Source organism: Oncorhynchus mykiss, chromosome 2, assembly GCF_013265735.2.
Source record: "Oncorhynchus mykiss isolate Arlee chromosome 2, USDA_OmykA_1.1, whole genome shotgun sequence".
Lineage (NCBI taxonomy): Eukaryota > Metazoa > Chordata > Actinopteri > Salmoniformes > Salmonidae > Oncorhynchus > Oncorhynchus mykiss.
Genome location: NC_048566.1, coordinates 18,822,196 through 18,844,179, shown reverse-complemented (window position 1 = coordinate 18,844,179; position 21,984 = coordinate 18,822,196). Strand labels below are relative to the sequence as shown.

The window sequence follows — 21,984 nt, the reverse complement described above, 5'->3', positions numbered from 1 at the left end:
ATATGGTATGAGATCAGATCAGCTCACCATTTAATCCAAGTACATGTAACCTTAGAAAATACAAAAGAGGGATGTGTGTGTGTGTGCGTGTGCATGCTCGTGTGGGAGCGAGAGAGAGAGAGAGAGATATCAGGGTGTCCTAATTGTTGTGAAAATCAAGTGTTCATCTCTATTTCATTTCAATTACATGAAAAATCACATTCATCACATTACAGCAAAACGTTGTTTTTATTTCAAAACCGTCACATCAATAGAACTTCCAAGCCTCAGGGCTTGGTTTGTCAACAACAGAAGGAGGAGGAGTATCCTGAGGGCCAGCTTGGGGCAGGAACACACTATGTTAAAACAAAACAACAAGTAAGGTCAGTCAGATCCCGCAGTGGGAGGAGTCAGAGTCACACGATAACAACACATGAAGTGAACATTTTAACTATATGAGTCATGACTACGTTTTACTTCTGTATTAATGCATGTATTATCATTAACACAGCTGTTATTAAGACATGTAGAGCCTATCATTGGTACAGGCTGAGAGAGAGGGGGACAAGAGATAGAGATGGGAGTGTTGGGGTATTAGTCCAGGTCTACAAGAGAGCAGGCCTCGATCTCCGACACCAGCCGATGAGGGAACAGTTTGTACTGCAGCCAGGTGGGTTCTGGGACACAGAAGGAGGGAGGTGATAAGACATGTTACATCAAATGAAGACAATATAAGCACATACTGTCTCTGACTGAACCCTGAGGTCTCCTGACCACTGAACAGTCACATAGAAAGACTAGTAAGGCACCAAGGGGTTTTCCATAGATCCTGTTAGACAGGGCACCAGTTCTGGGTTCCCAACTCACCCAGGTAGCAGAAGGGGGGGTTGAGCCTGCCGTCGAAACAGGTCTGTGTGTAGGGGAAGCTGCACTGCTTCCTGGAGTGTTTACAGTAGAACGTCACGCTCTCCCCGTGAGGAACCACCGAGTCTGTCACGTCATAGGGCCAACGCTTCAGCCCACCAATCAGAACACGGCTCCGCTCCGCTATGATTGGACAGCGCGCTAAGAGCAGGAAGTACAGGATGAAGAACAAATAAAGAAGAAAGGTCAATATTCTACCTACACTCTCTCTGTCTCTCACTCACACACACACACACAGTGGGCCCTGGGTGTATCAGTTAGGACTCACCTCTGCAGTAGGGCACTGTGCTCCAGGTGCCGTTGGGCTGGCATGTGACCCGGTTGGGTCCATCCAGCAGGTGGTTCTTCTTGCAGAGGTAATAGATGGCATCGCCCACATCGTACTCAGTCCTCTGTACCGCCACCAGGTACCCCTGGTTCACCTCCTGGGGGGGCGGGCACCACACCCCTGGATCAGGAGAGAGAGGGTCACTGTATATACACATTTACTTGTTCTTCAAGCCTGCACACCCTGTGAGTCCCTAGGATCAGACCAGGATACAAGAACATTGCTGAATGAATTGGCAAGAGATGTTATTCTCTGTTTAGGCCAAAAGGTGGCAGTAAAGCACTATGAAACATAACAACCGACATTTCAGTCTCTCTCACACACATAAAAAGACACACACACACAAAGTAGAACGATTTCATGTGCAGAGTACAATAACCTCCTCCGCAAAATACAAACACACAACCACACTCAAAAGGCCCCATCCACCCACACGCCAACCATCAAATTCCATGGCTCTGATGCTCTCCCTCTGCTTGCTCTCTCTCTATCAAACACTATATATTATAAAACACACACACGTACTTTGACAGATGGGGTGAGGGTACTGCCAGGTCTGATCAATATTACAGAGATTCTCACTGTTTCCCACCAGCTCCCTGGAGAGAGAATGGGGGGAGAGAATGAGAGAGAGGGGGAGAGAGAGATAGGGAGAGACAGAGAGAGGGGGGGTGGTTATATGACTAATTGACCGGTAATACACTAAGCGGTGTAGCAGGGGTTAAATGTTCACCTCTCCATTGGCTCTGTTTCAGAAAGTGTGTATTTTGCATACAATACATGATTCCAACTGACATATGCATTGGGATGTGATACATTATTAGATGTGAGTCAGTAAAAAGCATATTAATGGCCTAGTTAACAACAGTAATGCAGACAGCCCAGTCTCTACATAATGAAGTTACTCCACTTCCACCCCTTACCACCCATCTCTCTCTCTCTCCTTTGTCTGCCATCTGTCTTTCATCGCTCTCTCTCTCTCTCTGTCTCAAACCTCTCATCCTGCCTCTCGCTCACCCACCCTGCCTCTTCCAACCTCTCTAGCTTGCATCCTCTCTCTCTCTATCTCTCTCCCTCCCTCCCTCTCTCACCCAGACAGACAGGTGTAGCGGATGGTTGTTCCAGCGACTGCGGATCCATCGATGCTGAAGGTGTTGGTCAACTCCTCAGGTAAAGGACATGAGACCTGGGGGGAGGTGGGGGCTACAGAGGGGGCAGACGTAGACGCACATGAGGGAGGGAGGAGGCAAGAGAAGGGTGGAAGAGAGAGGGAGGAGAGAGGGGGGAGGGAAAGGGAGAGTGAGAAGCACATCTGTAACAAAACACATTTGTACATTCTGTTCTGGTTCACACACACACACAGGGTGCTGATTATATTTTGCAGTGCCTTCAGAAAGTATTCACACCCCTTGACTTTTTCCACATTTTGTTGTGTTAAAGCTTGAATTTAAAATTGGATTACATTTAGATTTTGTGTCATTGATCTCCACACAATTTCCCATAATGTGGAATTATGTTTTTATACATTTTTGCTAATGAATGAAAAATTCAAAGCTGAAAGGTCTTAAGTCAATGAGTATTCATGTTACGGCCGTCGTTAGAAGGAGACCAAGGTGCAGCGTGGTAGGCGTACATTTTACTTTATTGTCAAATGACACCAAAAAACAACAAAAGACAAACGGCCGTAAAGTTCTGCAGGCTCCACACCAACTATGCAAAAACAAGGTCCCACAAATGAAAGAGAGAAAAAGGACTGCCTAAGTATGATTCCCAATCAGAGACAACGATAGACAGCTGTCCCTGATTGAGAATCATACCCGGCCAAAACAAAGAAATAGAAAGCATAGACTTCCCACCCAAGTCACACCCTGACCTAACAAACATAGAGAAAAAAGGGTCTCTAAGGTCAGGGTGTGAAAATTCTACCCCCTTGTTATAGCAAGCCTAAATAAGTTCAGGAGTAAACATTTGCTTAACAAGTCACATAATAAATTGCATGGAATAACTCTGTGTGGAATAATGGTGTTTATTAACATGATTTTTGAATGACTACCTCATCTCTGTACCCCACACATACAATTATCTGTAAGGTCCCTCAGTCGAGCAGTGAATTTCAAACACAGATTCAACCACAAAAACCATGGAGGTTTTCCAATGCCTTGCAAGGGGCTGGGTAAAAAAAAAGCAGATATTGAATATCCCTTTGAGCATGGTGAAGTTATTAATTACACTTCGGATGGTGTATAAATACAATCAGTCACTACAAAGATACAGGCGTCCTTCCTCAGTTGCCAGAGAGGAAGGAAACCGATCAGGGATGTCAACATGAGGCCAATGGTGACTTTAAAACAGTTTGTCACACCCTGATCAGCTTCACCTGTCCTCATTCTTGTCTCCACCCCCTCCAGGTGCTGCTTGTTTTCCCCAGTGTATTTATCCCTGTGTTTCCTGTCTCTCTGTACCAGTGTATTTATCCCTGTGTCTCTGTGCCAGTTCGTCTTGTATGTTTCCAAGTCAACCAGCAGTTTTCCCGTACTCCTGCCTTTACTATTCTCTTTTTTCTAGTCCTCCCGGTTTTGACCCTTGCCTGTTCTGTACTCTGTACCCGCCTGCCTGACCATTCTGCCTGCCTTGACCACGAACCTGTCTGCCACTGTGTACCTCCTGGACTCTGATCTGGTTTTGACCTTTTGCCTGTCCACGACCATTCTCTTGCCTACCCCTTTTGTATTATTAAACATTGTAAGACTACAACCATCTGCCTCCTCTGTCTGCATCTGGGTCTCGCCTTGTGTCATGATACTGTTATAGTTTAATGGCTGTGATAGGAGAAAACTGAGGATGGATCAACAACATTGCAGTTACTCTACAATACTAATCTAAATGACGGAATGAAACAAAGGAAGTCTGTACAGAATTAAAATATTCCAAACATGCACCCTGTTTGCAATAAGGCACTGAATTAATGCTGTATTATATGTTTGAGGAAAATCCAACACAGCACATCACTGAGCAACAGTCTTCCTGTTTTCAAGCATAGTGGTGGCTGCATCATGTTGTGGGTATACTTGTCATCGGCAAAGACTAGGGAGGTCTTTTTGAATATAAAGAAAATTAATAGAGCTAAGCACAGGCTGTCACGCCCTGACCTTAGAGATCCATTTTTTATCTCTATTTTGGTTTCAGGGCGTGAGTTGGGGTGGGCATTCTATGTTTTGTGCTCTATGTTTTCTATTTCTGTGTGTTTTGCCGGGTGTGGTTCTCAATCAGAGGCAGCTGTCTATCGTTGTCTCTGATTGAGAACCATGCTTAGGTAGCCTTTTCCCACCTGTGTTTTGTAAGGTAGTTGTTTTCTGTTTTTGTGTCTGCACCAGGCAGAACTGTGTCGGTTTTGTTCGTTCTCTTTGTTATTTTTGTTATTTCAGTGTTCAGTTCTAATAAAAGTATGAACACGAACAACGCTGCACCTTGGTCCTCTCCTTCCAACAGCCGTTACAGAGGCAACGTAAAAAGAGAACCTGTTTCAGTCTGCTTTCCAACAGATACTGGGAGACAAATCCCCTTTCAGCAGGACAATAAACTAAAATGCAAGACGACATTGAATGTTACAGTGGCCTAGTTACAGTTTTGACTTAAATCGTCTTGAAAATGTCTAGCAATGATCAACAATGAACTTGACAATGCTTGAAGAATTTAAAAAAGAATAATGGGCAAATATTGTACAATCAAGGTTTGCTAAGCTCTTAGACTCGTCCAGAGAGGCTCACAGCTGTAATCGCTGCCAAAGGTGATCTAACATGTGGGTTGAATATGCTTCTCTATTCAAAATATAATATTTTTCATGAATAAAAAAAACATGTTTCTTCCACTGAGACGTTACAGAATATTTTGTGTAGATTGTTGACAAAAAAAAATCTATTAAATCTATTTTAATCGCGCTTTGTAACACAACAAAATGTGGAAAAAGTCAAGGGGTGTAAAAACTTGTAACATGTAACTAATGTGCATAATAGGGTTCATAGAAAATACAGGAACACAACACGCAAACACACACAGACAGACACACACACAGAGCAGTGTTTAGCTAATGTGAATAACGGGATTGAGAGAAAGTTAACAGCTGGAGTGCATTCGGAAAGTACTCAGATGCCTTGACTTTCTCTACATTTTGTTACGTTAGTTTTATTTAAAAAAAAATAATAATTTAAATCCACATCAATCTACACACATTTTAGCTATTTTATTACAAATAAAAAACAGAAATAGCTTATTTACATAAGTATTCAAATCATTTGCTATGAGACTCGAAATTTAGCTCAGGTGCATCCTGTTTCCATTGATCATCCTTGAGATGTTTCTACAACTTGATTGGAGGCCACCTGTGGTAAATTGAATTGATTAGACATGATTTGGAAAGGCACACAATTGTCTATATAAGGTCCCACAGTTGACAGTGCATGTCAGAGCAAAAACCAAGCCATGAGGTCAAAGGAATTGTCCAGATCTAGGGAAGGGTACCAAAACATTTATTTAGCATTGAAGGTCCTCAAGAACCCAGTGGTGGAAGAAGTTTGGAACCACCAAAACTCTTCCTAGAGCTGGCCGCCTAGCCAAACTGAACAATGGGGGGGAGAAGGGCCATGGTCAGGGAGGTGACCAAGAACCCTCCCATCCCTGTGGAGATGGGAGGACCTTCCAGAAGGACAACCATCTCTGCAGCATTCCACCAATCAGGCATTTATGATAGAGTGGCCAGACAGGAGCCACTCCTCAGTAAAATGCACATGACAGCCCGCTTGGTGTTTGCCAAAAGGCACCTAAATACTCTACGGCCATGAGAAACAAGATTTTCTGGTCTGATGAAACCAAGATTGAACTCTTTGGCCTGAATGCCAAGCTTCACATCTGGAGGAAACCTGGCACCTACCCTACGGTGAAGCATGATGGTGGCAGCATCATGCTATGGGGATGTGTTTCAGCGGCAGGGACTGAGAGACTAGTCAGGATCGAGGCAAAGATGAACAGAGCAAAGTACAGCGAGATCCTTGATGAAAACTTGCTCTGGAGCTCTCAGGACCTCAGACTGGGGCGAAGGTTCACCTTCTAACAGGACAACAACCCTCAGCACACAGCCAAGACAACGCAGGAGTGGCTTCGGGACAAGTGACGGAATGACCTTGAGTGGCCCGGGCCGGGGCCCGGAATTTAACCCAATCGAACATCTCTGGAGAGACCTGGAAATAGCTGTGCAGCAACACTCCCCATCCAACCTGACAGAGCTTGAGAGGATATGCAGAGAAGAATGGGAGAAACTCCCCAAATACAGGTGTCCCAGCTTGTTGCGTCGTACCCATGAAGACTTGAGGCTGTAATCATGCTTCAACAAAGTACTGAGTAAAGTGTCTGAATACTTACGTAAATGTCCTGTTTCATTTTTTTTATTTTATAAATTTGCCTAAACGTCTAAAAAACAGTTTTTGCTTTGTCATTATGGGGTATTGTGTTTAGACCAATGAAGAAAATAAAAACGATTTAATCCATTTTAGAATTAGGCTGTAACCTAACAAAATGTGTAAAAAGTCAAGGAGTCTGAATACTTTCTGAATGCACTATAGGTGCGAGATGACACAGCAGACAGGGAGAAGTGGAATGAGGGGGACTCCTCTTCAGCATACATAGCGGTCAACACCTCACATGTCCCTTTAATGTTTGTAGGTTATAGGTGTTGCAGGTTGTCGTAGCTATGAGTCAGGAAATTGAATATCCTTTGTGAAAACAGGAATCTGAAAATAGATTATGATACCTAGCTGATAAGCATGCATACTGCTGCAGAGAGAGAGAATGACAGAGTGACAGAGAGAGTGACAGAGAGTGAGAGTGTGACAGAGTGAGAGAGAGATACAGTGGCAGAGATAGAGAGATTGACAGAGAGAGAGAGACAGTGGCAGAGAGAGAGAGAGAGAGAGAGAGATAGAGAGAGATAGCGAGAGAGAGAGTGGCAGAGAGAGAGAGATTGACAGAGAGAGAGAGAGAGACAGTGGCAGAGATAGAGAGATTGACAGAGAGAGAGAGACAGTGGCAGAGAGAGAGAGAGAGAGCGAGAGAGAGAGAGAGAGAGAGAGAGATTGACAGAGAGAGAGAGACAGTGGCAGAGAGAGAGAGAGAGAGAGAGAGAGAGTGGCAGAGAGAGAGAGGGAGAGAGAGAGAGAGAGAGAGAGAGAGAGATTGACAGAGAGAGAGAGAGAGAGAGAGAGAGAGAGCGAGAGAGAGAGAGAGAGAGAGAGGGAGAGTGGCAGAGAGAGAGAGATTGACAGAGAGAGATAGAGCGAGAGAGAGAGAGAGGGAGAGTGGCAGAGAGAGAGAGATTGACAGAGAGAGATAGAGAGAGAGAGAGAGAGAGAGAGAGAGAGAGAGAGAGAGAGAGAGAGAGAGAGAGGGAGAGTGGCAGAGAGAGAGAGATTGACAGAGAGAGGGAGAGTGGCAGAGAGAGAGAGAGAGAGGGAGAGTGGCAGAGAGAGAGAGAGATTGACAGAGAGAGATAGAGAGAGAGAGAGAGAGAGAGAGGGAGAGAGATTGACAGAGAGAGGGAGAGTGGCAGAGAGATAGAGAGAGAGACAGAGAGTGGCAGAGAGAGAGAGATTGACAGAGAGAGGGAGAGTGGCAGAGAGAGAGAGATTGACTGAGAAAGAGAAATATAGAAAGAGAGAGATGCTGCATTAGTTGTGTAACCACATGGATGGCTCATTCCTGGAAGTATGAGAGCCTCTCGTTCGTGGAAATATAAATATCAAGAGAGGCTCTTTGTAGGGGTGTTGAAGTGACCTCAGATTTATAGGGAGGGATGTTCGATGGGTATTGTGATATGCAGAGTAACGACAGCAGGTAGAGAGAGGCTCTCTTCTGTGTAAAACTCTCCCATAGACACACATGAGCAACATCAAAAGGGGTCAGTTCACTGAGTGTCTTTGAAATATATCTAATCCTATACGTAGCTATATAAATTCAGAATGGGCAGGGTGAGTGAGTTGAGTGTGTGGCTGTATGGGGAGTGAGTGTGAGTGCCTGGAGCTGGGTTGGTTCAGTGTTCTAACTGCGGCCCTCCTCTCTCTGTGTGCTCTCCAGCCTCCCTCCCTCCCTGCCTGCCTCCCACACAGCCAGGGCCCAGTGTGAAACTACTGTTGGCTGACAGGTAGCTCTGTCTTAAAGGAGTGATAGTGAAAGCAGAGAGATGTCCATAGATGACCAGGTGGTCAAAGCTGTGCACCTCTTTCCCGGTCAAGTCCACCCCATGCGCGCACACACACACACACACACACACACACACACACACACACACACACATTGCACACCTCTCTCTACAGCCCAGTTCTGCTTCACCAAACAAACACACTAAATAGCCCAGAGCTGCTTACTTGTCCTTGGCTCTCTCTGAGGGGAGAGACCTTATCAGGGGCCTCTCAGATTGAAAAGGATGAGAGGAGAAGAGGATGAGAGGAAGAAAGGATGAGAGAGGAGAGAGGAGAGGAGAAGAGGGAACAGCATGGCCCAGAGCTGCATGAGCAAGAGAGCTCTCTGACTGTGATCCGTCGCCCACACACATCACACACACACACACACACACACACACACACACACACACACACACACACACACACACACACACACACACACACAGCTCTTTGACACTATCTGTGATCCACATCCCACACACATTCAATGTATACACAAAATGTCTTCCTTTCTCTCGCCCCCCTCCCTCTCCCCCCCCCCCCCCTCTCTCTCCCCTCTCTCTCTCTGTCTCTCTCCCTCTCCCTCTCCCTTCTCTCTCTCTCTTTCTCTCTCTCTCTCTCTCTCTCCCCTCTCTCCCCCCCACTCTCTGTCTCTCTCTCTCTCTTAAACTCACACACATACACACAGCTATTTGACACTCTGACAGTGATCTACCGCCCACTGCCTCTCAATAAGCACGATGGAGCACAGCTCGAATACACAAATGTACAGAATACACACAGGAAGACACCCAGCCAACCTACTGCCTGTCTCTGAGAAGGAGCTCTGTGAGATTGGGACATGGACACACACACACACACACATACACAAACACAAACATATAACACTGTAAGTACACACACACACAAACATATCACACTATAATTACACACACACACACACACACACACAAACACAAACATATAACACTATAAGTACACACACACACACACAAACATAAACATATCACACTATAATTACACACACACACACACACACACACACACAAACAAACACGAACATATAACACTATAAGTACACACACACACACACAAACATAAACATATCACACTATAATTACACACACACACACACACAAACACAAACATATAACACTATAAGTACACACACACACACACACAAACACAAACATATAACACTATAAGTACACACACACACACACACACAAACATAAACATATCACACTATAATTACACACACACACACACACACACACACACACAAACACGAACATATCACACTATAAGTACACACACACACACACACACAATAGTGCACAGAGGACACGAATGCATGCAGACCTTCACACTCTTAAAATACACACTTGACTCACACACTGAAACACACAACAGTTAAATAAAGGTTAAAAGAACCCAGCCAGGAGGAGATGAAGACTAGAACATGCTCTTTCACCCTATCTGGCACAGACACTGTGAACTAATCAAGTCCTGCCTCTCTCTGGACTGCAGTCCTAGTATCAACAGCTGATAGTCCCGTTGCTAAGGCAATTTAGAGAACGGGCCCTGGTTACACAACGTCCCAGTCTATGCAAACAGACAAACTGCCAACAAAATAACACCATCACAGAGGGCCTCATTCCTGAGGTACACACACACACACACACTTTTTTTTTCCAGCACTATTGGATAGATTCTGTAAGTAAGCATTTCACTGTAAGGTCTACACCTGTTGTATACGTGACAAATAAACTTTGATTTGATTTGATTTGACACACACACAGACGCCTAGAACCTCAACGGGTTCTCCTATGGGAGCAGCTGAAGAACCCTTTTTGAACCCTTTTTTGTAAGAGTGAAAAACTGCTTCTGGGATAAAATATTAATAGAATAGAATATGATGTAACACATAGAAATGGACTGAATAGAACAGAGGGAGTGAAATATGTTCTGTTCCATTTACTGTGCAATCTACAGTATGTGCATTCCATTCCATTCTTTGGGGGCGGCAGGTAGCCTAGCGGTTAAGAGCGTTGAGCCAGTAACTCCCTTGAGCAAGGCAGATAATCCCCCAACAACATGGACATCAAGTAAGGGAGTCCCCCGCACCTCTCTGATTCAGAGGGGTTGGGTTAAATGCGGAAGACACATTTCAGTTGAATTCATTCAGTTATGTAACTAACTAGGTACCCCCTTCCCTTCCCCTTCCCTATTTCCAGGGTCCTTCTAATGAGCAGAGATAATGTTATCTAAATTGCATCCAGAACATTCTGCCTCTCTTCTCTGTTCTTGTACCCACCTGTGCAGTTGGGATCATCACCGCTCCATTGTCGGTCGCCTTGGCAACGACGGATGGCTGCATCCAAGCCATTGGGCAACATGTAGCCTGTGTCACAACGCACCTCGAGGAGGGCAGAGAAAGAGGGAGTGGGAGAGAGGAGGGAAGCAACAAAGCTGTTCCCTGAGGGCAGGGGCCAGGGACAAGTACGACCTGGGGAAGAAAGAGAGGAAGAGATGGAGGAGTGGAGAGGTTAACGAGGAAAGATCAGATCATCAAGAACAGTTTAGAATGGGCTTAGTGTGTTTCTGGGCAGATGAACTGAAAAGGCACTTCCAGATGGGGCATCACTGGTGATGATGTAAAGCCATGTTGAGTGCCCTCATTTCCTCATTTGGAACACACATGAACATGTGCAATGATTTAAATTAACCCCCGCAGCTAAGGCCCAACTGACAAACCAGAACACAAACACGTACCTGGAGCCACACAGCTGAGGTCCAACTGACAAACAAAGAACACACACATGTACCTGGAGCCACACAGCTGAGCACACACTGACAAACCAGAACACACACACGTACCTGGAGCCACACAGCTGAGGCCACACTGGCCATCACACAGACACTGGCGCTTGTTGCCACAGTCCTTGTCCTGTGTACAGGGTTTTGGACACGTCCTTCTCCGTTCGTTACCCAGCAGCCTCTCTGGACACGCATCAGATGCCTGGACTAGGAGAGAGACAGAGGTGGAGAGATGTGGCCCTCTAGCTCAGTTGGTAGAGCATGGTGAATGCAACGTAAGCATGGTGGGTTTGATATCCGGGACCACCCAAATGAGAAAATGTTTTTTATGTCTGCAAGTCACTTTGGATAGAAGTGTCTACTAAATGGCATATATTACTATATTAGGTCAGAGGTCTTCAACCTTTTCTTGCCCAGGGACCCTCTCCCAGGTAAACCGGCTCCCCAGGGACCCCCTCCCAGGTAAACCGTCCACCCAGGGACCCCCTCCCAGGTAAACCGTACACCCAGGGACCCCCTCCCAGGTAAACCGTCCACCCAGGGACCCACACCCAGGTAAACCGGCCACTCAGGGACCCCCTCCCAGGTAAACCGGACACCCAGGGACCCACTCCCAGGTAAACCGGCCACTCAGGGACCCCCTCCCAGGTAAACCGGCCACCCAGGAACCCCCTCCCAGGTAAACCGGACACCCAGGGACCCACTCCCAGGTAACCGGCCACTCAGGGACCCCCTCCCAGGTAAACCGTACACCCAGGGACCCACTCCCAGGTAAACCGGCCACCCAGGGACCCCCTCCCAGGTAAACCGTCCACCCAGGGACCCACTCCCAGGTAAACCTGCCACTCAGGGACCCCCTCCCAGGTAAACCGGCCACCCAGGGACCCACTCCCAGGTAAACCGGCCACCCAGGGACCCCCTCCCAGGTAAACCGGCCACCCAGTGTTGGGAAAAATGTATGTCCAAGACAAGTCAAGAAAGCTTACTTTCTTAATTGGCTCCAAAAAGTGTAATTGTCTTTATATTAGGAGTTGAGAAATAAAGTTGGCATCATTAGATAGAAGATATTCTCCTATTTTCTACTGTTGATATGTAATTCAAAATTCCTTTATTCTGTTGTTGCTAGCAATATTCATAAAAACACTGAGAGACCATATATACAGTACCAGTCAAACGTATGGACACCTACTCATTCCAGGGTTTTACTTTATTTTTACTATTTTCTACATTGTAGAATAATAGTGAAGACATCAAAACTATGAAATAACACATATGGAATCATATAGTAATTGTATTTTTTAACAAATCAAAATATATATTCTTCAAAGTAGCCACCCTTTCCCTTTATGACAGCTTTACACACTCTTGGCTTTCTTAATTTGGGGAATTTATTTCCTTCTTAATGCGTTTGAGCCAATCAGTTGTGTTGTGACAAGTTAGTGGGGTGTCGTGTCTTTACTATCATTAACTGAAGACTGATAGTTTTTTATCAAAGATTCTCTGTAATTAGTATTACGCGATTAGACTGATTCATCATGTAACCGTAATTACTAGGAAGTCGGGGCACCAAGGAAAAATATTCAGATTACAAAGTTATAATTTCCTAAAATAACTTTTCAGATATTTTATCTGATCAATTAGTCTTTGAATTAATGAATTATTTACTTTACCTCACGGTAGTTTCATTCCAAACGTCGTATATTGTTGGTTATCTGCACGAACCCAGTCTTCACTATGAGTCATCCATACATCAATTGTCTTAAATTATTTATTTATTACTAACTAAGTATATCACAGAAATGCATAAACAAACAAACAACAAGATAAATGTGGTTACATGAAATGATAGGAGAATGTGCCCTAGTGGGCTAAACCAGCCTGGCGGCTTGTTAGACAAAAGGGGAAGTGGGGTCGACTAAGAAGTCACTACAGAGTGATAATTATAACAATTGAAATGCTAATCCTTTGCACATGAACGCTCACTCATTCGGGAACAATTGCAATCAATATATATATTTACGCTCAGTGTGTCGTTTTGATCGCTGGTGAAAAGTTTGTTCATTTTGTAGAATTGTCCGTCTCTCTCCCTCTCTCTCTCTGTGGTTATAGTGAATAGTTCAAAGTGACCTTCATTCGTTTCGTTATAGAATGGATGTTTCGGCGGTTGTCGTTTTTCGCATTCAATGATACCGAATTCCTAGCTGCAGACTAGTAATTAATATCAAAGACTTGTTCTTATTCTGTCGGTATCGATAGTCTAAGAGTTTAACCACGTGGTATGGTTAAAAGATTCAGCAATGGTCTACAACCTTTGTCTCCCCTAATGGAGAAAAACATGGTCTGCAACCTTTAGCCATCTCGTAATTGAGGTAAGCTCCGTCTGCTGATCGAAAACCCGAGTGGGGGTTTTATTCGGAAGGGCCAAAAAAGGGCTGTCCCAGGAGGCCTGACCCTAACTGGGCTCAGTATTTTTCTTCATTAAACAGTCCAAAATCATATTACACAATTATACAAACGGTATCATATTCCCTCATTCATCTTATACAACAATTAGATGTAAACCTCATATCTGAGGCTATTATATAAACAGCGTTATGGTAATGTGGCCACACCGTCTCCCATGAACTACCCCAAGTTGTGACAAACAGACTAGTTTGTGGCTGGATTCTTCACCGATCTTTTATACTTTCTCCGGAACATGAAATTTGTTCGTACCTCAAGTTCTGTGAGATGGAAGGAATTCCTTTGTCTTCTATGAAAATGTACTCTGCCTCTTATACTGTGTGTCCATGAGGAGATCCTCAGGAATTTACGACGTCTCTCTGACCACAGCGACCTACTTGAAGGAGGCAAGGGGGAGGCAGGGAGAGGGGATGGGGCTTGCTATACCCAAAGAGGCCAACGTCATGACAGGGGGTAAACAGAAGATGGCTCAATTTGGTAAAAGACCAATACCTTATTAGAACAGCTCAAATAAGCAAAGAAAAATGACAGTCCATCATTACTTTGAGACATGAAGGTCAGTCAATACGAAAAATGTCAAGAACTTTGAACGTTTCTTCCAGTGCGGTCCCAAAAACCATCAAGCGCTAAGATGAAACTGGCTCTCATGAGCCATTTAGTTTAGTATTGTGTCTCATATTCCTAGCACGCAATGACTACTTCAAGCTTATGACTCTACAAACCTGTTGGATGCATGTGTTTTGGTTGTGTTTTGGATTATGTTGAGCATAATAGAAATGAATGCCAAATAATGTATTGTGTCATTTTGGAGTCACTTTTACTGTTAATAAGAATAGAATAGGTTTCTGAACACTATTACATTAATGTGGATGCGACCATGATTGCTAAAAATCGTGAGTTATTTGTGAATAAGGATGAGTGAGAAGGTTACAGAGGCATACAGTAAATATCATACCACCCAACGACTGCTAACCTCTGAGAGATTAGTATGTTTTGCATGCTTTGTACAAAACACAACCAAAAAAACCTGCAAATGCATTCAATAACTTTGTAGCCGGGAGTGTATCAGCATGCCCCAACCATAACACACAACCAAAACCACAGCCTATGTCAATACAACAAAGACAGGAACAAATATTCAATATGCAGTACACTCATTGAAAAACAAATGCAAGCTCTAGATTTTTAAATGATCTGAAATAATCAACTGATTTACTCATCTATCCAAGGGCCAAACCAAAGCCCAGCTCAGCCTAGGTGGGACAAGCTCTGTCTAGGAATCACATACAGTTCCATAGTGTCATAGACAATGTGTGTGAGAGAGAGATAGAGGAGGTCTGAGCTGAGCTTACCTGCAGTCTGCAGAGAGACAGAGCCAGCCAGAGCCCACAGAGACAGCAGCAGCACAGAGTCCATCCTTCCAGCCTAGACCCTGGTCTCAGCCGTTATGAGGGAGGCACACTGGGAAACAGAACATTTTGGGGAGAGGGGAACAAAAGGGAAAAGGGGGGAGAGAGAGGGAGGGATAAGGTACAGCCCGGGAACACACATCTGGTTTGTGTTGAGTGTTTAGAACACTGGGTAAAATTCCATTGGAAGAGACCTTTCACCCATTTATGTTGATAGAGCTGAGAGAAGGGGGTCAAGAGGTCAAACAGAGCAGCTGACATTACAGTCTCCCACTCACACACATACCTGTAATCAATAGGGTCTACTGATCAAACAGTTACAGGTTCTATTATTACTACCTGAGCCAGATCTCAAACACACACACACAATGATAACGTAAGGGGTGCGTACTGGCGGCAGAGAAGTCAGGCGCAGGAGAGCAGAAACTGTGTTAGAACGGCGCAGTTTAATAATAAAAATCACTATAAACAGAACAATCAATACAATGGGTACAAAACCAGTCACACACCAGAATACCGTGCACAAGCACTTACAATAAACAATTCTGGACAAGGACATGGGGGGAACAGAGGGTTAAATACACAACATGTAATGATGGTATTGAAACCAGGTGTGTGGGAAGACAAGACAAAATGAAAAATGGATCAAGGATGGCTAAAAGACCGGCGACGCCGACCGCCGAACGCCGCCCAAACGAGGAGAGGAACCAACTTCGGCGGAAGTCGTGACAGTATGACGCGCGGCTCCAGCAGCTGAAGCATTGAAGGGTCTAACACGTCCTCGACCGGAACCCAGCACCTTTCCTCCGGACCGTACCCCTCCCACTCCACGAGATACTGAAGGCCTCTCGCCCGATGCCTCGAATCCAGTATGGAACGAACAGAGAACGCTGGGGCCACCTCAATGTCCAAAAGGGGCGGAGGAACCTCCCGCACCTCAGACTCCTGTAGCGGGCCAGCCACCACCGGCCTGAGGAGAGACACATGGAATGAGGGGTTAATACGGTAATCGGGAGGAAGCTGTAACCTATAACAAACCTTGTTCACTCTCCTCAGGACTTTAAATGGCCCCACACACTGCGGACCCAGCTTCCGGCAGGGCAGGCGGAGGGGCAGGTTTCGGGTCGAGAGCCGGTCCCGGTCCCGGCGGGTACCCCAGTACGCACTGGAAGGGAGAGAGGTTAGTGGAGGAGTGGCAAAGCGAGTTCTGTGCCATCTCGGCCCAGGGCACGCACGCCGCCCACTCCACTGACCGGTCCCGGCAATAAGACAGCAGAAACCTGGCCACATCCTGGTTTACTCTCTTCACCTGCCCATTACTCTCGGGTGAAACCCCGAAGTAAGGCTGATCGAGACCCCCAGACGTTCCATGAACGCCTTCCAGATTCTAGATGTGAACTGGGGACCTCAATCAGACACTATATCCTCAGGCACCCCGTAGTGCCGGAAGACGTGTGTAAACAAGGCCTCCGCAGTCTGTAGGGCCGTAGCGAGAACGGGCAGAGGGAGGAGATGACAGGACTTAGAGAACCGATCCACAACAACCAGGATTGCGGTGTTACCCTGTGAGGAGGAGATCCGTAAGAAAATCCACCGACAGGTGCGACCAATGCCGTTGTGGAACGGGTAAGGGGTGTAGCTTCCCTCTGGGCAGGTGCCTAGGAGCCTTGCACTGGGTGCACACCAAGCAGGAGGAAACATAACCCTCATGTCCTTAGCCAAGGTAGGCCACCAGTACCTCACGCTCAAACAGCTCACTGTCCGTCCGATCCCAGGATGACCAAAGGAGCCCAATAGATCAACCGGTCACAGCAGACTGGACGGGAGCGGGCTCTGCACGCAACGCCTGCTCAATGTCCGCGTCCAGCTCCCACACTACCGGCGCCACCAGGCAGGAGTCGGGGAGTATGGGGGTGGGATCCATGGGCCTCTCCTCTGTGTCATACAGCCAGGACAATGTGTCTGCCTTCACGTTCAGGGAACCTGGTCTGTATGAAAGGGTGAAAACAAAACGTGTGAAAAACATGGCCCACCTTGCCTGGCGAGGGTTCAGTCTCCTCGCTGCCCGGATGTACTCCAGATTGTGGTGGTCCGTCCAGATGAGAAAAGGATGTTTAGCTCCCTCAAGCCATTGTCTCCACGCCTTCAAGGCCTTGACGACAGCCAACAGCTCCCGGTCCCCCACGTCATAGTTTCGCTTCGCCAGGCTGAGCTTCTTCGAGAAGAAGGCACAGGGGCGGAGCTTCGGTGGCGTACACGAGCGCTGAGAGAGCACAGCTCCTATCCCAGCCTCGGATGCATCCACCTCCACTATGAACGCCAAAGAGGGATCCGGATGGGCCAGCACGGGAGCTGAGGTAAACAGAGCCCTCAGGTGACCAAATGCCCTGTCCGCCTCAGCCGACCACTGCAAACGTACCGGGCCCCCCTTCAGCAGTGAGGTAATGGGAGCCGCTACCTGACCAAAACCCAGGATAAACCTCCGTAGTAGTTGGCAAACCCCAGATAAACCTCCGGTAGTAATTGGCAAACCCTAAGAACCGCTGCACCTCCTTTACCGTGGTGGGAGTCGGCCAATTATGCACGGCTGAAATGCGGTCACTCTCCATCTCCACCCCTGAGGTGGAAATGCGGTACCCTAGGAAGGAGACGGACTGCTGGAAGAACAGGCATTCCTCAGCCTTGACGTACAGGTCATGCTCCAACAGGCAACCAAGCACCCTGCGCACCAGGGACACATGCTCTGCGAGTATATCAGCTGAGTATATCAGAATGTCATCAATATACACCACTACACCCTGCCATGCAGGTCCCTGAAAATCTCGTCTACAAAGGCTTGGAAGACTGATGGCGCATTCATCAACCCGTACAGCATGACGAGGTACTTATAGTGCCCTGAGGTGGTACTGAAAGCCGTCTTCCACTCGTCTCCCTCCCGGATACGCACCAGGTTGTAAGCGCTCCTAAGATCTAGTTTGGTGAAGAAGCGCGCCCCGTGCATTGACTCAATCGCTGTGGCTATGAGCGGTAGCGGGTAACTATACCTCACAGGGATCTGGTTCAGACCTCGATAGTCAATACACTGGCGCAGACCCCCATCCTTCTTCTTCACAAAAAAGAAACTTGAAGAGGCGGGTGAAGTGGAGGACCGAATGTACCCCTCATGCAGGGATTCAGAGACATACAGTGCCTTGCGAAAGTATTCGGCCCCCTTGAACTTTGCAACCTTTTGCCACATTCCAGGCTTCAAACATAAAGATATAAAACTGTATTTTTTTGTGAAGAATCAACAACAAGTGGGACACAATCATGAAGTGGAACGACATTTATTGGATATTTCAAACTTTTTTAACAAACCAAAAACTGAAAAATTGGGCGTGCAAAATTATTCAGCCCCTTTACTTTCAGTGCAGCAAACTCTCTCCAGAAGTTCAGTGAGGATCTCTGAATGATCCAATGTTGACCTAAATGACTAATGATGATAAATACAATCCACCTGTGTGTAATCAAGTCTCCGTATAAATGCACCTGCACTGTGATAGTCTCAGAGGTCCGTTAAAAGCGCAGAGAGCATCATGAAGAACAAGGAACACACCATGCAGGTCCGAGATACTGTTGTGAAGAAGTTTAAAGCCGGATTTGGATACAAAAAGATTTCCCAAGCTTTAAACATCCCAAGGAGCACTATGCAAGCGATAATATTGAAATGGAAGGAGTATCAGACCACTGCAAATCTACCAAGACCTGGCCGTCCCTCTAAACTTTCAGCTCATACAAGGAGAAGACTGATCAGAGATGCAGCCAAGAGGCCCATGATCACTCTGGATGAACTGCAGAGATCTACAGCTGAGGTGGGAGACTCTGTCCATAGGACAACAATCAGTCGTATATTGCACAAATCTGGCCTTTATGGAAGAGTGGCAAGAAGAAAGCCATTTCTTAAAGATATCCATAAAAAGTGTCGTTTAAAGTTTGCCACAAGCCACCTGGGAGACACACCAAACATGTGGAAGAAGGTGCTCTGGTCAGATGAAACCAAAATTGAACTTTTTGGCAACAATGCAAAACGTTATGTTTGGCGTAAAAGCAACACAGCTGAACACACCATCCCCACTGTCAAACATGGTGGTGGCAGCATCATGGTTTGGGCCTGCTTTTCTTCAGCAGGGACAGGGAAGATGGTTAAAATTGATGGGAAGATGGATGGAGCCAAATACAGGACCATTCTGGAAGAAAACCTGATGGAGTCTGCAAAAGACCTGAGACTGGGACGGAGATTTGTCTTCCAACAAGACAATGATCCAAAACATGAAGCAAAATCTACAATGGAATGGTTCAAAAATAAACATATCCAGGTGTTAGAATGGCCAAGTCAAAGTCCAGACCTGAATCCAATCGAGAATCTGTGGAAAGAACTGAAAACTGCTGTTCACAAATGCTCTCCATCCAACATCACTGAGCTCGAGCTGTTTTGCAAGGAGGAATGGGAAAAAATGTCAGTCTCTCGATGTGCAAAACTGATAGAGACATACCCCAAGCGACTTACAGCTGTAATCGCAGCAAAAGGTGGCGCTACAAAGTATTAACTTAAGGGGGCTGGATAATTTTGCACGCCCAATTTTTCAGTTTTTGATTTGTTAAAAAAGTTTGAAATATCCAATAAATGTCGTTCCACTTCATGATTGTGTCCCACTTGTTGTTGATTCTTCACCAAAAAAATACAGTTTTATATCTTTATGTTTGAAGCCTGAAATGTGGCAAAAGGTCGCAAAGTTCAAGGGGGCCGAATACTTTCGCAAGGCACTGTATGTTTCCATAGCCACTGTCTCTGCCTGTGAGAGGGGATACACGTGACTCCTGGGAAGTGCAGCGTCTACCAGGAGATCTATCGCACAATCGCTCTGTCGATGGGGTGGTAATTGAGTCGCCTTCTTTTTGGAGAAGGCGAGAGCCAAATCAGCATATTCAGGGGGAATGCACACGGTAGAGACCTGATCTGGACTTTCCACCGTAGTAGCACCTACGGAAACCCCTAAACACCTCCCCTAGCACTCTCGCGACCACTCCGTGAGAGCCCTCTGTTGCCAAGAAACAGTGGGGTCATGACAAGCTAACCAGGGTAGGCCCAGCACCACGGGAAACGCAGGAGAGTCAATAGGGAAGAGACTAATTCTCTCACCATGCTCAGAGGAGCGGTGGCCTCCCTAATCAACCCTGACCCTAATGGTCGATTATCTAAGGCGTGAATGGGGAAAGGCACAGCAACGGGAACAATGGGGATCCCTAAACTATGGGCGAACGATCTATCTATAAAATTCCCAGCCACGCCTGAATCGGCGAGCGCCTTGTGCTGGGAATGCGGGGAAAACTCAGGAAAAGTGACATACAAAAACATATGTGCAACAGAGGGCTCTGGGTGAGAATGGTGCCGACTCACCTGGGGTGATGCCAGAGTTTCCTGCCTGCTGCCTCAATCCCCAGAGGAAACAACCCGGCACTGACTGGCAGTGTGACCACTGCCCACAGATGGTGCACGAGCTGGAACTGGAACTCCCTCCGGTCTCCCTGCGCACCGCCCCTCCCAGCTCCATGGGTATCGGAGAGGGGGTGCGGGGGGTGGAACCAATAGTCCCCGATCTGAACGTCCGCGGGTAGTCTGCAGGCCAACTCCCAATGGACGTCCTTGCGCAGACTGCAGCGATACTGGTACCCGGGGTACCTGCCCCTGCTGACTCCATAAGTGAGGTCCGGAATTCTGTAAGGGGTGCGTACTGGCGGCAGAGAAGTCAGGCGCAAGAGAGCAAAAACTGTGTTAGAACGGCGCAGTTAGCTATGTGAAACTAAATGAAGTCTCATGGGGACTGCTGTTTCACCACATGAAATTATTGAGTTTTAGTTCAATCTGTCAGGGGGCGACAGGACTTCCCATCAAGAATAAACAAGTTACAAGTTACAAAGTTGATTCGACACATGCACCGGATACAACAGGTGTAAAATAGTATGAATGCAAATATATATATAATACATATATATATATGTGTATATATATATATATATATATATATATACACAAGTTACAAGTTTCAAGTTGTAATATATATATTTGCATCATCGTGGTTCTTCAACTTATATCCTACTTCTTGTTTTTTATTATATTATTATTATTATTATTAGTAATAATATATATATATATATATATATATATATATATATATATATATATATATATATATATATATATATATATATATACAGTCAGTGTGAGCACCTTATTCAGTGTGCAGGGGTACTGGAGTGGTTGAGGTGGGTTTAAACTTAAAAGGTGACTGGTAGCAGGATATACATGTTAACAGGGCTGAAAGTGACTGGTAGCAGGATATACATGTAAACAGGGCTGAAAGTGACTGGTAGCAGGATATACATGTTAACAGGGCTGAAAAGTGACCGGTAGCAGGATATACATGTATACAGGGCTGAAAAGTGACTGGTAGCAGGATATACATGTTAACAGGGCTGAAAGTGACTGGTAGCAGGATATACATGTAAACAGGGCTGAAAGTGACTGGTAGCAGGATATACATGTTAACAGGGCTGAAAAGTGACCGGTAGCAGGATATACATGTATACAGGGCTGAAAAGTGACTGGTAACAGGATATACATGTAAACAGGGCTGAAAAGTGACTGGTAGCAGGATATACATGTAAACAGGGCTGAAAAGTGACTGGTAGCAGGATATACATGTAAACAGGGCTGAAAAGTGACTGGTAGCAGGATATACATGTTAACAGGGCTGAAAAGTGACTGGTAGCAGGATATACATGTAAACAGGGC

The 21,984-nt window shown here is 45.9% G+C and overlaps 1 protein-coding gene across 2 annotated transcripts; it reads right to left on the bottom strand.

Moving 5' to 3' along the window:
• Window positions 1–209: 209 nt before the first annotated feature.
• Window positions 210–20,849, bottom strand: ntd5 (ntl-dependent gene 5). Of its 2 annotated transcripts, XM_021622715.2 has the most exons (9): window positions 20,590–20,849; window positions 15,096–15,204; window positions 11,341–11,487; window positions 10,778–10,969; window positions 2,323–2,434; window positions 1,757–1,830; window positions 1,172–1,351; window positions 847–1,044; window positions 210–656 (listed from the first exon to the last, which is right to left on the bottom strand). In XM_021622715.2, exons 2-9 carry the CDS (start codon window positions 15,157–15,159, stop codon window positions 574–576), a joined length of 1,050 nt encoding a protein of 349 aa, XP_021478390.1. In that variant the 5' UTR covers window positions 15,160–15,204; window positions 20,590–20,849; the 3' UTR covers window positions 210–573. The 2 variants fall into 2 exon arrangements, with proteins under 2 accessions (XP_021478390.1, XP_021478399.1); XM_021622724.2 differs by lacking the exon at window positions 20,590–20,849 and having other exon boundaries at window positions 15,096–15,509.
• Between the last annotated feature and the right edge of the window lie 1,135 nt (window positions 20,850–21,984).